General features: G+C 35.4%; 2 protein-coding genes across 6 annotated transcripts; one reads left to right on the plus strand and one right to left on the minus strand.

Annotated features, from left to right (window-relative positions):
• Positions 1-6,328: 6,328 nt before the first annotated feature.
• On the plus strand, positions 6,329-12,793 carry LOC119639437 (organic cation transporter protein). Of its 5 annotated transcripts, XM_038036813.1 has the most exons (7): positions 6,535-7,163; positions 7,219-9,399; positions 10,351-10,837; positions 10,906-11,164; positions 11,280-11,697; positions 11,765-12,271; positions 12,333-12,793. In XM_038036813.1, the coding sequence occupies exons 3-7, from the start codon at positions 10,490-10,492 to the stop codon at positions 12,538-12,540; spliced, it is 1,740 nt and encodes a 579-aa protein (XP_037892741.1). In that variant the 5' UTR covers positions 6,535-7,163; positions 7,219-9,399; positions 10,351-10,489; the 3' UTR covers positions 12,541-12,793. The 5 variants fall into 5 exon arrangements, with proteins under 5 accessions (XP_037892743.1, XP_037892741.1, XP_037892739.1 ...); XM_038036815.1 differs by lacking the exons at positions 6,535-7,163; positions 7,219-9,399 and adding an exon at positions 6,329-6,505; XM_038036811.1 differs by having other exon boundaries at positions 6,535-9,399.
• A 725-nt stretch (positions 12,794-13,518) lies between these two features.
• On the minus strand, positions 13,519-15,861 carry LOC119639350 (organic cation transporter-like protein). The gene is made up of 5 exons (XM_038036657.1): positions 15,423-15,861; positions 15,094-15,352; positions 14,609-15,026; positions 14,040-14,546; positions 13,519-13,967 (listed from the first exon to the last, which is right to left on the minus strand). Exons 1-5 carry the CDS (start codon positions 15,753-15,755, stop codon positions 13,835-13,837), a joined length of 1,650 nt encoding a protein of 549 aa, XP_037892585.1. The 5' UTR covers positions 15,756-15,861; the 3' UTR covers positions 13,519-13,834.
• Between the last annotated feature and the right edge of the window lie 224 nt (positions 15,862-16,085).

A 16,085-nucleotide genomic window follows, 5' to 3' on the forward strand; every position in this document is an offset into this window, starting at 1 on the left:
TATATTCACAAAGATAATGTGTTTCATAACAATCTCCATTGTAAAAGGGTGAAGATCGCACTACACTTTCGGGACAAAAACTTAAGAATAAGCACTGCAAGTCCGCATCCCCCTAGAGGATTATGTTAGAGATCAACAAGCGCGCGCGGCGTGCCCATCATAGGCAATAAGGCAAAAAAACAAAAATTTTACATTATTTTTCTCAACACTTTACCATATCGCAGAGATGTTATCGAAAAATTTTCGGCTCAGATATTTGTCAGGGTCGTTAAATATGGTCCGATTCAAAAGTGAAGTAATACGCAACGGAACTTGAGGAATTAATTTTTTCTTTAGTTGATTGCGCAGTAAAAACACTTTAGCCAATGCTGAAAAATATTCTGGCACTTTAACCACTACATCGTGAGCGAGGACGAACAAAAAACAATTCAAAATTTGGGAATTTCCCGATGTTTATTTACAATACTACCATTCCTTATATACTATTGCAATAAGAAAAGAGTATTTTTATCAGTTCTGATGATTCTCATCAATAGGAATAACGCAGATAAAAAAAATGCAAGTTAGCAAAAAGTTGATTTATCAAAAATACGTTATTCGATCAGTTGGAAATATTCACAGAAAAGTGCTTAACCGGGAAAACAAACAATTAAATTGTGCTGGCATCTATCTATCTTGTACATCGTTTATACGAACACGGAATTACAATTTCGATTAGACTATGGATCATTTTCGGAAACATAAGATTGCTTTCATAAGCAAAAGAATCCAAACGTGTGTGGATCACCGTTTTTCGGTCAAGACGCGCTTAAGTCAACTGAAAGACTTTTTCTTTTTTGCTTTGCTGAAAGCAGTTGTAGAGGAGCCTGTGGGCTCAAAACCTATATCTCCAGCAACTTATATACATATATTCTTTCTTAGATCTAACAGTTATTATTAGTTATTGACTGTGTGCCATACATCCCTTGTGATAGGTGCGGTCTAAAAAATAGATCTACGTCTTCCAAACTCCCCTCACAATTTTCCAGGCAAAGCCTTATTTTTCATGAAAAACCTTGTATGGGTTGAAAATAGACCTACCTCTTCGGTAAGAATAATTCTTCAAGGTCATGTTATTATTATGAGCGAATTTCCATCAAGAAGTATTGAATACTAGTCTTCTCTACCACCAAAAGATTTGGTCACCATTGGAACAGTTATTTGGCAGGGGTTTCAAAAAACTGGCCTATCCGATCCAAAGGATCGAGAACAATTTTTTTGTGAAATTTTAAAATATAAAAAAAATATTTGTACTTATAACGACGTTGTACTAGCTAAATAGGGTTGTGATATATGCTAATGCTAACAGCTATCAGAACAAAACCTTGTTCTCCTTTCTACACACTTCCCATAAATAAACCAATAAATGAATTGTAACTGAAAAAACCCAAGCCAAAAGGGTTTTTCATTTGTTTCGACCAAATAATCCAAATATTCAAAAAGAGACATTAAGATGCATTCAAAAAAATGTGAAGAGAAGCGACTCAATCTGGACGATGTGTGTGTGTGTGTGTGTGTGTGTGTGTGTGTGTATATATATATTAAAAGAGCATTTTTCAAATTTTTTCATTAGCTCTTGTGGGACTTAGTGCTCTAATAAAAAAGAAATACGAATTCTAAACACTATTTAATTAGCAGACTTATGATAATTGAAATACAAAGTCACACGTAGTCGAACCATTCAACGTTTGCCTTTCTTTTTATTTTGCCATATATCGTGAAACGTTTCATAAACAATCGAAAATATTTACAGAGCCATTTAAAAGAGAGGAGCAGCAAACTTACATCATGAAGAAATCTCCAAATAGTACTTGCGTGGAATGAAGAGATGTTTTGCACCGGTAACGCCAAAAAAATACCATATAATTAACGGAGGGGGGAGAATATGAGTGCAGAGAGTAAAGTTTTCACGTTTTCCCACGTTTTGCTTTCTCAAGTGACGTCATAAGGAAAACAATATATTATGAGTTTTGCTATAGAAATCCTTATGAATTTTTACTCCACGTTTTCTCAAGCGATTTAACAATTGATAAATTACACACGCGATAAACAGTGACGCGCACACACACAAAACAGCTGAGTTTTAAATTTCCCGTTATTGCTTGGATACGAATCTCATTTTATGTCTCTATGAAAATAGTCTGAAAATATTTTCAGTTTAAATTTTATATCGGACTTATAGCGATTATTAACAATTAAAAAAAAAAAAAAAATTAAAATGACTGGAAAGAACATATGAACGTCAAAGAAAAAGAATTCCTATTAAGGAGTAGTAAATTAAACATAATTTAAAGGAAACCAAAAATTACAAAAAAAAAGAGGAAAAAAGGAAAACTAAATGTAATGACGAAGACATTGAAAAGTAAAAGTAAGAATTATTTACAAGTTTTCAAAATTTCATAATTTATGTAAAACAATCTTTTGTTCACCATTAAGAAGAATTTCCGAGAGTTTTGCGTTTTGTTTACCCGTGCGTGCACTCACGCTCTCCGCTTGGCCATTGAAATTGCGCCAATATTTACAATAAAAGTTTGTATACAATCACACCTCCTACCTTTCGTCAGAACCCAAAAAATATATATATATATATATATATATATATATGTATGCATATATATATTTATGCATTTTGAATGCAGTGACTTAATGAATTAAAAACTATTTCATCTTGATCCGGAGAAAGAATTCTGAGCAAATTAAAGGCAAGAATGTATTTTTGTTCCATTTTTCTAAGACTGAGAATTCACTTTGTTTTGTAACGGCGAGAAGAACGCACCATGAATTCGGTTAACACCTGACTTAATTGCATTTATTATTATTATTATGGTTCTATTTACATTCGCTTCCTCTTTTTTACTCAAAAATGTATGTGTTGTACCATCTTGCCAGTCAAGATGACTGCTTTTGTTTCGGACTTTTTAGTGTTAAGAATGCGTTCCGCCGCATGTTGATACGCACAGAGCTTTCTTGGATCCGATACTATCTTTGTCCTAAAAAAGTCATGCGGCGTAGCAAAGCCGATCGTTAGATATCCTACATCACTTCGCGTAGCTCAGTTATTCGCCCGTTTTGGAACGCGAAAATTACCATTAATATTGTCTCCAGGCTAAGGTGTACTTTCCATCAAGGGAAGGCGCCCCAAACATCACTAACATGATTCAAGTTTAGCAAAATTAAATTATTTTCCATTTTGCGTCATAAAAAAACGGAAATTGGACTTTCTCACCACATAAGAGTTTGCCTTTCATAAGAACCTCTCTATATTCGGCAAGGTCTAAGGCATAAGGCCACTCATGTATTCCATATTCTCCACTCTTAATTTCATAGCTAAACTGCTACCATGGATTAAAGAGCATATAAATACGGGCTGATGGAAAAACACGCGTGGATTCAGAAAATGATTCTGAATTGAACGGCACAAAAACAAGGTGGGTCTATGTCAAGCCCTTCTGGGTGTTACGAACGTCCGCACAAACTTAATAAATCTTATACCACAAGTTTTCCGCTGCATTGGCTAGTGATATTTTTTTTTTCTCCAATGAGCCACGAGCCATGGTCTAGAGAAGTCTGCAATGTCATAATTCGTGTATTGCATGAAAAAAGCATAGTCCACGTGATTTGTTTAATCGATATAAAGCCGTAAATAAAGTTTGTGCTTTTCTGGATGGATGGGGAAAACATTACTGACGCGCTTTAATGACACACACGAGCTGTTTTCCTATTCTATGTCATGCCTGCATGTAACGCTTCTGGTATTTTTTTGCTTCATTATGAAATATGCTGTGCATGACAGTTAAATCGTAAATTTTATGTTTTTATAAGCGTGTGCACGATTTATATTAAGCCCAAGGATAAGTATTAAGAAAGTTCGCGTGCACATACCATACAGAGCGAAAAACTTACGCTGATACAAGAATTAAATAGACCCTTAGGAATCTGACAGTTAATCGGGTAAAGGCACGCTTTCAAGTTTAAGTTTCAAGTTTAAAGAATAACTTGTTTTCAAAAAAAAAGAAATATTTTTGGGAAAGTACGTGCAAAAGAAACGGGACCACTTGGTTTTACCAACAGCCACTCGGGAGATGTCCCCTATGGGGTTGTTCAGGTTGGGTTATAGGAAGGTAAGGATAGAGAGAGAGGGAGCAGTGTTCGTGAAAATGGATCGACCAGCTGCAGCGAATGCGGGCAGGTTGTTCCAAAGGCTGGCAGAGTGGGTGCAAAAAGACCTGTTGTGCGACTAAGCCACGCCATTAAGTTTCAACGGTCATTAATAACAGTTCCTTAGCTTGATTGAACAAATGACCTTCGTTCACACGTTCAGCACATTTATACACAAACGCATTATGTTTTATAAAGAACTTTGCATATTTTCCTCAAAATTTTAAAAGTGCTTTGTTTCTTTTACATTTTGTTTAATTTATTTCATGTCACTGTAACGCTACATAGGCATTTTTTCTTTTTTCGAAAACGTCAACAAATTCGTTATATTTGCAATTTTTGCTATTTTCAAGTTCAATTTTAATGCGAAAATTTGGTATTATTTTATGGTTTGCTTTAAATTTATTTATTTATTTATTTTTTTTTAATAGATGTGAGGGGCGCTACACCATTTCCTCGAATGTTTTTCACTTTTTCTCTAGGATTTATTTTCGTTCAGATTTCTTAAAATGGTGTAACGGTGCATTTTACGCATTCTACAAGTCGTGGCCCGTAAATTGAGAGAAGTAAGAAAATTATATTCGGCTAGGGATGAACTTTTTACATCCACCGGTTTTATATGAACTTATAAATGAATAATATTTTGTTGCTTTATAATATTGGCTGAGTGTGGCCTATTCTTCAATTTTTATACGAGCCCTGCATTACCCATTGGTTATACGTGAACATTTTTATCGTTAGATGTGTTGTAGTATCTAAGCCATTAACAAACTCATTTTCCTTTCTTTTGAAAACAACTGGTGTCGGTTTGCCCGGTAATGTGGCCGTGCCATGTGACCGATTTAGCCTGTTCTCAATACAAACCTGCATGCAAGAACTTTGAAGTCCGTAGCTCCTTTCTTGCGGACAGTAGAATGTTTTCGACAGCCATTAAGAGGAGAGACGTAGAGACGGACATTCGTAAATAGATATAGAATTTGTTTGTCATAAGCTGCGTGCAAGAATGTCTAGCTTTTTTGCCAAATTGTCGATCTGCAGAGCGTTCATAACGAACATTACATAGACGAAATTTGACGACGTTAATCAAGCTTGTATATACTTTGTGTGGTCCCTGAAACTAGTCTCCTGGGTGTTCCGAACCATTTGGCAGAGAGACTATGTGGCAGGTATAAAAGTGAAGTCTTAATGTCGTTTTTGTAGGTTGCGGAACTTCCACTGGACTCGAAAATTTCTGATGCATTTAAAAATAATTATTTAGTCTCCAAATAAGTAAAAATCCTATGGTGTGGCACGGTCTACTTTACATACCGTACACCACCCTATAGTTTTTCATATATCGAATTTTCGAAGTAAGGCGTTATCGGTCCGACCCATTCTTCTGTAGACTGAACACAGGCAAACAAAACGGACGGACGGACGGGCAGACAAGCTCAGATCAATTCACAACAAAAGATGGATCTATCTCAAGTCCTCTTGAATATTGCATACGTCCGCCCAAACTTAACATACAATTGTGCTACCATTTAGGTAGGGTATGAAGGTGTACATAAATACAGGATATCCTTTAAATGATAACAATGCGAAGTCGGTTTGTGAAGCTATCGTTTATCTTCTCATCTGTATAATGATTAGTTTCCCTAATTCAGATTTTAATAAAAAATATAAATTATTTATTTATTTATTTTTTTTTAAATTTTGTCCACGGGGGGGAGCAGATATATTGAAAACAAAGAATTTAGCTGCGTTGCAGAAACAAAGAAAAACAAAAAGCAAACCAAAATTTAAATGAGAGTAAGAAGCATGTGCACGTTTTCCTATATGAAAGAACATTGCATTCGGCTCGTGTGTTGTTTAGAGAGAGTGGGAGAGAGAGTGCAGAATGAAATTTTCAATTTTTCGGTCTCTCTTTTTGCTTTGTATGCAAGTTTTGTTAGGAAATTCAAAGTCAGGGACACCACTACTATTAAGAGGTTCGTAGCATCACGTTTAGTTGTTCATAAACCAACTTACTTGTGATGTCGACACGCCGCGAAAGGGAGAACAAGAAATTGGAAATAAATTTATGATATATTTTTCTTCTTTTTTTTTTTTGACAAAAACTAGTGGATCAAATAGTAGTGATATATAAAATAAAGCAAAAATTTGAATATGAAAATTACTTTAAAGTCCTCAGCACTTTTTTTTTGAAGGAGAATGAACGCACATTCATTTCACCAAATTTTATGTAATTTTCCATCGCGCAACAATATAAACGTTTTAGCTAAAAATATTTAAATTTTAAATTGTTGCCAAATTTATAAATAAATGTGTAAGTAATGACGTTCAATAAACAAAAGCAGAAAAAAAAAAATATAATTAATTGACAACTTTTTAAAATTATTTTCCTTTCGCATATATTCTATTACATACACATGTGTGCATGCTCGCGGCGTTTCGACCGCCCAACGCTGCTAGAAAAGAATAATGCTCTTAGATGAAAAGGAAATAAGAAGCAAGAAAAACATTTGAAAATTTGTTGTTAATTTTATCTACAACTTATGGCAGAGCGCGTTACAAACAATTAATGTCATCAGCTGCTAGTGTTTCTAGTTTAAAAACGGCATCATTCGATATGAACCGTTTAATAACAAAGTTTTGTTCAATTTTTAAATGAAATTTTCATTGTAGTAATTAAAAAAAATTAGTTAAAACTTAAAAATTAATTAATAAACAAAAAATTTTAAAATAAAACATTGGATAAGTTTCTTTAAGTGAATCCGCTTCCCCTCGCGCTAATTCAAATGAAGCAAAGGAAGGTAAAGAAAAGCGGGTAATAAGAAGTGCAAGACATGCCTTATCGCATTCACGGTCGTAAGCACAGAAATAAAAGGAAAGATTGATAGAAATAAATAAGAAATGATTTTGTGACAACTTGCAACATAAGGAATTCTGTCGTAGATGCGTAATACTGTTATCTCCCCCCAATGGTAAACCGCACTCAGTGAGATTTTTTATTTTTTTTTTTGACCATTGCGTTCGTAGCTAATGTCATGGATAAGAAGCAGAGGAACGTTCCGGAAGCTATGAATTCCTGGGTAATAGTTTGCTTGCGTAAAAAAAATGTCAAGTCCAAGACGTAACTGAAATGCCTTAAAATCGCTCTCGGGTAAGTCGAGTCGTGAACTATGCGTTTAAACACTTAGGCGCAAAACTGGTTTACGTAAAGGCACAATCACTTTGTTCACCAAATCCCGTCGAGATGTTGCTTGGAATGCAATTGTTTTGGATTCAAAGATGACAGAGCTCTCGTAATTGCCGCAACCTCTTTTGATCGATCAAGTCAGTTTGAACCACACATATATCGGAAAAGCATTTTCCATTATTATCGGGCATACACGGTTGCGAATGCGTTCAAAATAAATTGTTTCACACTGTCTTTGTTCAGTCCTCAGAAAAATACGCTTTGTTACGTTTAATTCGAATCACTACCAAACACTGTCTATACAAGAGTGTAAGGTTTTAAACGTCTATTGCTAAAAGTTTTTTTTTTCAATTGCTGTGGAGTGTGGTTAAAATATAGCAAAAAAAAAAATGAAAAATTTCGTCCCCGACGAAGTTAAACGAAAGCGTTAGCTTTGAAGTTAATGTTTATTACGAAGACTCGATTCGTAAGCAGAACTAAAGGAAACAATCGTTTGTTGCAATAATTGCAAAAAACCTAAAAGACAGATATTTCTCATGACCCTGAAGACTTTCCAAATTTAGTTCACGAAGATTAACAAAGAAGTTGGTTTTCGAAGTTAGTTTTTCGAATTTCGAATAACTCATCGAACGGATGAGTGATCCGTTCGTGAACAAATTACTAGGAATTGAAGCTAAATTTCAAAAAGCAAGAGATTTGCCATTAAAGTAACTATCGTATTGCTTTAGTTCACTTAAAGACTTATAGGAAACATGAAGGAAAAAGGAAAATGAAAGCAGTCTAATAAAGGGCACGACTTGCCATTGAATATTCATAGTACTTGGCTTAATATACATGGACGCGTATCAGATGGACGGACGGACAGACAAGCTTAGGTCGATCTGGAAAGTGGTTCGGAATTCACCGGTATAAGAAAAGATAGATCTCACTCAAGTACTTTTGGTTGCTATACACAACTGCACTTAACTTAATATGCCCTCGTTTCAAAAGTAGTAGTAGTAGTAGCTAAACATTTACAATGCGACAAAGAAAAAATGTACTTTTAATGAGAATTTAACATTTTATTGGTGGAAAAAAAAATTTGGTTCACTTTGTAAAAGTCTGATCGCGCAAGCTATCGTGTAAACCACTTACCTCTATAGGCGACAATATCTTAAAATCACAGATGTTTTCCACATCTCATTTCTCAATTTTTAATTGGAAATTGAGATTAAATTTTGCGCCTGAAATAAGGAAAAGAAGAACAAAAAACAAAAGAGAAAAATAGTTTGAAAATATTAGAGTAAGTGAGGGAAGTACGATATAAAGCGCATATAGTAAGTTGCGGCAAGTTCACCTTATAGTAATATGCGAGTTTTTAAAAGACAAGTTAACGGCCTCAACTTTTCAAATCGCAATAATACGTTTGTTATCAAGAGAATTCGTGACTTTGAAATGCAGTCAAGCTTCTTACAGTTAAAGACGTAAAAAAGAAAGAAAAAAAAATTGTGAAAAAATGTTACTGAAAACTCATAAAATATTTCATTATTTAAAAGGTGCCCCCAGCTGCGCGGGTTAAGCACTATCTCTAGTTTTTGTAAATATTAAAATTTTGAAAAAAAAAAACATTTATTTTCCCCGTTTGATATCCGTGCTGAATATGTGCCAAGGCCTCGCACAGTTCGTTCCCTTCAATTTTCACGTTCAATTAATTGTACGATTCGCACGACAATAGGGTGTCGCAATTTCTTTTCCTACCTAATAGAGCTGTGTAAATGTTGCTTAGAAAGCATTCTCATTCATTCATATGTTTTTTCTTAGTCTTTTAGTCCGAACGTTTAAAATAGTGCCTTTCGCAAATATTGTCGCGCATTGCAAACAATTTATTGTTACCTTAAAAAATGTTTTTTAAAGTATAATTATTCTGATCTTAAGAGTTTTTGAGTGCAAAAACTAATTATATGTTATTGCAAATAAAAAGCATTTTATAACATAACTAAGAAAACTCGGCGAATAGCAGTAAAAAAGCGAAGGTAGTAATTGTAAGTAGGCGATCATGTTGCTTGAAGGAACGAGATTTATTTTTTAAAAACTCGCCTTGCTTAAGCCACAACAACATATAAGGGATAGGCGCACATGTTGTCTTATAATAAAGTAAATACGCATCGTGTGCACATATCTTGCTAACGGAAGTCTGAGCGTAACCAGGCAGCTTTCTTTGTAAGCCTTGACAAAGCCTAATATTTCTCCCTGGGGGAGGAGAGGCAAAAATAACTCGCATACTGAGCTTTAGAACTTAACTCGGGAACTTATTTTTGTGAAGGAAAAGATACAAGCACATTTACGATCTTTGAGATTTATAAGAAAGGATCAAGCAAACAGAAAAAAGCAACAAAAAAAAAGAGAAAAATTATTGGTTCCCAAGATATTCAAGAAGAAATCTTTTAATTAAAGACGACAGACGAGCCGGAATAACTGCTATGTGAGTCGAGACTCCTTGCCAGCTAAATTACAACTCAGGAAGGGTAAGGTTGCCATAGAATCCCGAGCTATTGCAACAACTTAATTACAAAAGTCTATTTCTGCTTTCATGCGCGAAACACAGAGATAATCAATTTTCTAGAATACCACTGTGTTCAGAAAGTAAACCGAATTTAATTTCACGCCGCAAATTCAAATAATATTCCTTGTTAACAGTTTGGCCCGACGCAAGGAATTCATACACACTTCAACAGCCCGATAATCGAAGAAGATTTTAGAGTCTTCGCTTACCTTTTGCACGATATTCGCCCGAGTGTTCGGTTGTATTCGCGCGATATGCCTAGTTCGAACTATCCTCTCCCGTAATAGTATGTTTCGAGACCGACTAATAGTCAAAAATCATCTCCCGCGCAACTATTGACTATTGGTCTTACTTTTTGATCACAGTGTTATATATTTACAATATTTTTTGTTCACTACCAATAAGTCGCTTGATTGAATTTTAATTTCAGCTCCATGAAAAATATAAAACATCATGATCTGATGCAACCAAAGCTTTGCCTTATACCACCTTGTGATATCCATATTAATCACTGAAACTTCACAATCCATTGCAAAAAAAAAGAAGAGAAACAACTTTTATATATACACATGCCTGAACCTCTCCCGACTATGGATTTCGATAAAATTTTGGGAAAATGTGGTGATTTCAATCGTTATCAACTCTTAATATTAGCTCTTTTTGGGCTTGTCAACATCATGGTATCCATGCATTACTTTACTCAAACTGTGATAAGTTTTGTACCCGATCATTGGTGCTATCACGAGAAGTTGGAAAATCGTTCTTATGATGAGATAGCTGCTATCTATTCCAAATTTCCAAATCCTTCGTGTACGCTCCTCTCAGACGTCAACGGTTTGAACGCTACTGCCAGCACTGAGAAATGTTCCAAATGGATTTATAAATATGACTTTGGTTACAGATCCATGAATACTGAGGTAAGGAGATGTTATGTGATTTCTCTTCAATTATTTTTGTTTCAATTACACTTTATCTCCCCTTGTAGTTAAACTGGGTTTGTGACGCCTCGTATAAATCAACTATAGGTCAATCCTTATTTTTCATTGGTTCAGTAGTTGGCACCTTGTTTTACGGCTTGCTGTCGGATAAAATTGGTCGGCTGCCTGCTTTGATTCTATCAAACTTTTCGGGTTTTGTTGGAGACTTTTCTACAATATTTACGAAACAAGTCACCACTTTTACCCTGTGCCGATTTATATCGGGCTTGGCTGCAGATACAAACTTCTACTTGATGTACATTATAGGTAAGTGCAATTGTGAATGAACTCAGAAGAGGGAAAGCAGGAAAACAAATGCTTTCAATCGAACTTCGGATTAAATTTACCCATTTTTGTTTTGCTTTCCTTGCTTTTTTTGCAGTTCTCGAGTACATGCGTCCCACAATGCGAACTTTGGGTCTAAATATAGCTGTAGGCGTGTTTTATACCCTCGGTTTAGTGTTTACACCTTGGTTGGCAGTTTTAACTGGACACTGGCAATACTATTTAGCCAGCACGTCTTTACCACTTCTCCTCATTATTCTGTTCTATTTTGTGATACAGGAAAGTGCCCAATGGTTGGTGACACGTAATGACGTTGATGGTGCTATCAAGCGACTGAAACGAGTTGCAAAGTTTAACGGCAGGCATGTGACTCAAGCTGAGTTCGATGAATTCCGTAAATATTGTCAGAAACAACGGGAAAAGCACGGTGGAGATGACCAGAAGCATTCATCACTGATCGATATGTTTCGTACACCTCGCATGCGCAAACATACACTGATACTGTTTTTCAAATCGTGAGTATGGCAGATTTATACTCTTTAGGTATTCATAGAAATATTTGCACCTGCTTTAATTTTCTAGTATGGTCATCACTTTGTGTTACGATGTGGTATCACGTAATGTGGAGGGTATGGGCATATCGCCGTTCGTTATGTTTTCCTTGAGTGCTTTGGTGGTGTTACCGTCCAGTTTAATGCTCGTTTTGCTGCAGGACCGTATAGGACGTAAAGGCATGGCATCTGGTTCTTTATTGGTTGGAGGTTTCTTTACAGTGGCTGCTGGCATAGCCATTGCTTATCAACAGCACAATCACAATGCCGTTCTTTTAGCTTGTCTTACCGTAGCCGCTCGTTTCGGTGTAGCTATCTCCTATGAATCTGGTTCGCAATACGCGACGGAGCTAATACCGACTTGCGTAAGAGGTCAAGGGGTGGCGGCCGTCCATGTAGCCGGATTTGCTGCTTCCTTTCTAGCTCCCTACATATTGTGGTTGGGCACATTCTTCAAGGCAGCTCCTTCTCTCATATTGGGTGTGCTGTTTTTCAGTGGTTCCTTCGTATGCCTATTACTACCAGAGACGCTAAACAAGTATGCGGGGGCATGTTGTGTGAAGGAATTTGTAATTTTCTCATTTTATTTTTACTTTTAGGACGCTTCCCAAGACCATAGAAGAAGGTGAAGTCTTTGGCAAGGGCGAACGTATGTTTGACTTCCCTTGCTTATCGCAACAAAATAAAAAGTCTGAAGACAAAAATTCCGAACAGGAACCTTACAGCAAACGCAAACGCAATCAATCTCTGACAATAGGTTTAGAATGCAATCATGAAACTGATGCAAATCGCAACAGTTATACGTAAAATTTTAGGGAATTAATAAGCAAACGTAGTAATTAACGTTTTATAGAAACCACTTAGCTAAGTTTATAATAATATGTAGAACAAGTAAACAATTATCCGTTTTCGTACTCCAATATTTGTTTTTTCTTTTCATTTCAACAATGTTTTTAGTATAGTAAGGCTCAGCTAAGCCAATTACTTTTAGTTTACTTAAATCAATTAATTAGCTTAGGGATCTTTTTAATATAAACATAAGTTTTTATTGTACGTGAATTTTTGAAAACTAATTTTATTACTAATTACAATTGCTAAGCGAAATATGAAAATAGTATTAAATTCACAATAAAATGAATTTATAAATGATATAAGAAGAAGTAATAATTTAGTTTGATTAAAGGTGTTTACGATGACAGAGAGCATTTGGAAAAGACGCCTTATCCAAATGAGTGAAATTTGTAATTAAGTTCGCTGCCATGCAATGTGACGTGAGGCAAGAGGAAATCGGTTGTTTTTAATAATAGTTCCCTTTAGCATGCTCAGCTTGTCGCTTGCTTGGCCCTCTCTCTTTCACGCCATGTAAGCGTAATAGTACATGTTAAGAGTCGCTGGTCAAATTCACTTCTTCAAAGCTCCCAGTAGAAGTCATGGTTATTGGGAATACAATATGAGGAAACTATTAATCGAGAGAAGCTTAGTTTGGAAAAAGACGGCAAAGAACTAGAAAAATGCTTTAGGCCAAGTCCACTATGAGCGCTACACATTTGCGTATTATTCCAGTACTATTCAATAGGTCGATTATGACATGCTTCTTGCTGGTCCATAGAGTAGAACAAGGGCGTTCAAAATTAATACAACTTTGTTTCTCTCTTCTCGTCCCAATGTCAAATCGATAATTATGCCTTAGAAAATTTTCGAATTGACTAAGAGAAAATAGATTTCGCCATCCAGGATGGCTTTGAACCAATTTTGTAAACGGGGCAGGAAAAGAAGAAATAATAGCAAAATATTTTATTTATTTTTACTGTAAACAAAAAAAAAAAAACTTATTACGTAAGCAAGTTTCGATTCAGCTGTCATCTAAATTAACTTAACTTAAGCAAGTCTTCTTGTAAGTACTTTTTTTGTACTTTATCATCTAATCTTGTCAAGCAACGACAATATCTCTCATAGACGTAATGCGTTTACTCGGTATACAATTTAATACTATATTAAAGTAATTTAAACTAAATTGTATAAATATAAATGAGTCATAAAACTTATCTTAACTTTTTACTTTTTGGAATAAAGCGGAAAAAAAAAACAAAGTAAAAAATTATTAAGTCTTCGATTCATTGCCAACATTGCCGGAGATTTTTGAATTTCTTCGTTTACGCTCAAAACAGGGAAAGTAATACCAGTCTTCGTTAAGGCCGAATACTTCACCTTCACTTAAAGATTCGGGAAGTTTTCTTAAAACAAAAATCACGACATAAATTAAAATCTTTGTCAATATAAGACAAAAAAGAGGCTAAAACACTTACTTGCCATGTGTTTCAGGTAATGCCAAACATAAGCCGGCACCCACTAACATAATAAAACTTATGAACAGCGAAGGTAAAGGCTTATAAAAGTTACCTAAATATATAACATAGGCATTGAGAAAACTGCAAGCATAGCCAACCACGTGAATGTTGGAAACTCCGCGACCTCTTACACTAGTAGGTATTATCTCAGTAGCGTATTGAGCTTCAGCATCATAGGCGACAATGGCACCGTAGCGACCCAGTGCCACCATAATGGCCAACAACAAGGCATAAGTTTGCCGATCCAAAACGGCAATGAGAAATCCCGTGACAGCGGTTAGTAAGCCGCCCACAAAAAGAGAACTACAAGCCATGCCCTTACGCCCTATAACATTTTGGAAAAGAATAATCGTTAGTCCGCCGGGTATATAGCAAATAGAGGAGTACGAAAACAAAGCGAACGGCGAGGAACCTAAACCCTCCATATTACGACTGGCTATATCGTAGGCCATCGTAATGATAACACTGAGGAGAAAAAACAAAGAAAAAATTAATGAGTACATTTAATATATAAATGTTTAGTTCACCTTTTAACCAGCAAAATGATGGTAAATTTTCTTAATCTGGGACTACTGAACATGCCAAGGAATGTATCTTTGTTTGCATCTAATTTCTGTTCTTCAATTAATTTTTGCTTATAGAACTCAACAAACTCATCAAAGACGGACTCGTCCACCTTGCGCTTATTAATTTTTGCTACATATTTTAGACACTCGACAGCTTTACTATAATTCTGCTGTGTCAGTAACCAGCGGGCACTTTCGCAAACGACCAAAGGATAAACTAAGACTAGCAGAACGGGAGTGGAAACTAAAATCAAATATTTGCGCCATGAGCCCACCCATATAGCAAACCAGGGCGATAACATAAGACCGGCACAATAAAACGTAGCCGTGATAATGTTTAAGCCGAAAGTACGCTTTTCCGGCTTTAAATATTCAAAAACTAAAAAGAAGAGAGGAAAATTTAAAAAGAAAATTATTAAAAACAAAGAAAGCTTTCGAAAACATACCCAAGATAAACATTAGCATAAAAAAAGTATCGTTAGAAAGACCCGAAATAAAACGAGCCACTATAAAAGCAGGCAAGTCGTTAACGAAAGCGGTCATAAAATCTCCTAAGCCACCCGATAAAGTAGTTAAGATGATGGCGGGAACGCGGCCATATTTATCAGCGAGTATACCAAACAATATAGTTCCGACTACGGAGCCGACATAGAAAAATGATTTGCCCACCGCTGATTGGTAAGCACGATCGCAAACCCAATTTAACTAAGAAAATCAAAGCTCACTATTAGGCTGCAGATAAAATGCGATGTGTAAGTGCAAAAGAAAACCTTACCTCGGATGTTATACTTTCGTAGCCTTGTTCCCGTTCATAAAACCATTCATTGCACTCTCCCACCTTAGCGACCACCGGATTAGTATCGTTCACTATATCGTCCAGTAAAGTGCATTTCGGGTTATTTAAATTCTTGTAGAACAAACTTATATGTTCGTAACTGAGATTAGCCAGCTTTTCATGGTAACACCAATGATTCGGTGTAAAACTGATAAGAGTTTGAGAAAAGTAATGCATCGATGACATCATGTTGGTGTAGCCGAAAATTAAAAGCAATATTATCTGGTAGCGTCCGAAATTACCACACTTTTCCAAGACTCGTTCAAAATCCATTTCAGGCGCAATATGCTCAGCAGAATTAATTTCAGACTTTTCAAAGATACCTTCTTTATAATTTTTTTTTTTATTTTTTTTTTTTTTATTTTAATTTTTTATTATTATTGTTATTATTATTTTTCAAATCCATATATCACGACGACGTTAAGCGTATCTTTCCCGAAAGTTAACTGTTTTGCCTAGAGGTGCAAACGCTTTGTTTTAAGCTCATTCACACTTTTTGTCTTTTCTAATAATCTTTACAGCAGTTTTTTCTTGATTTGAATATGAAAAAAAAAAAAAAAAAAAAAAAAAAACGAAGAATAAAGTTTTTATCATTCAAATTTT

Source organism: Glossina fuscipes, unplaced genomic scaffold (assembly GCF_014805625.2).
Source record: "Glossina fuscipes isolate IAEA_lab_2018 unplaced genomic scaffold, Yale_Gfus_2 112, whole genome shotgun sequence".
Classification (NCBI taxonomy): domain Eukaryota; kingdom Metazoa; phylum Arthropoda; class Insecta; order Diptera; family Glossinidae; genus Glossina; species Glossina fuscipes.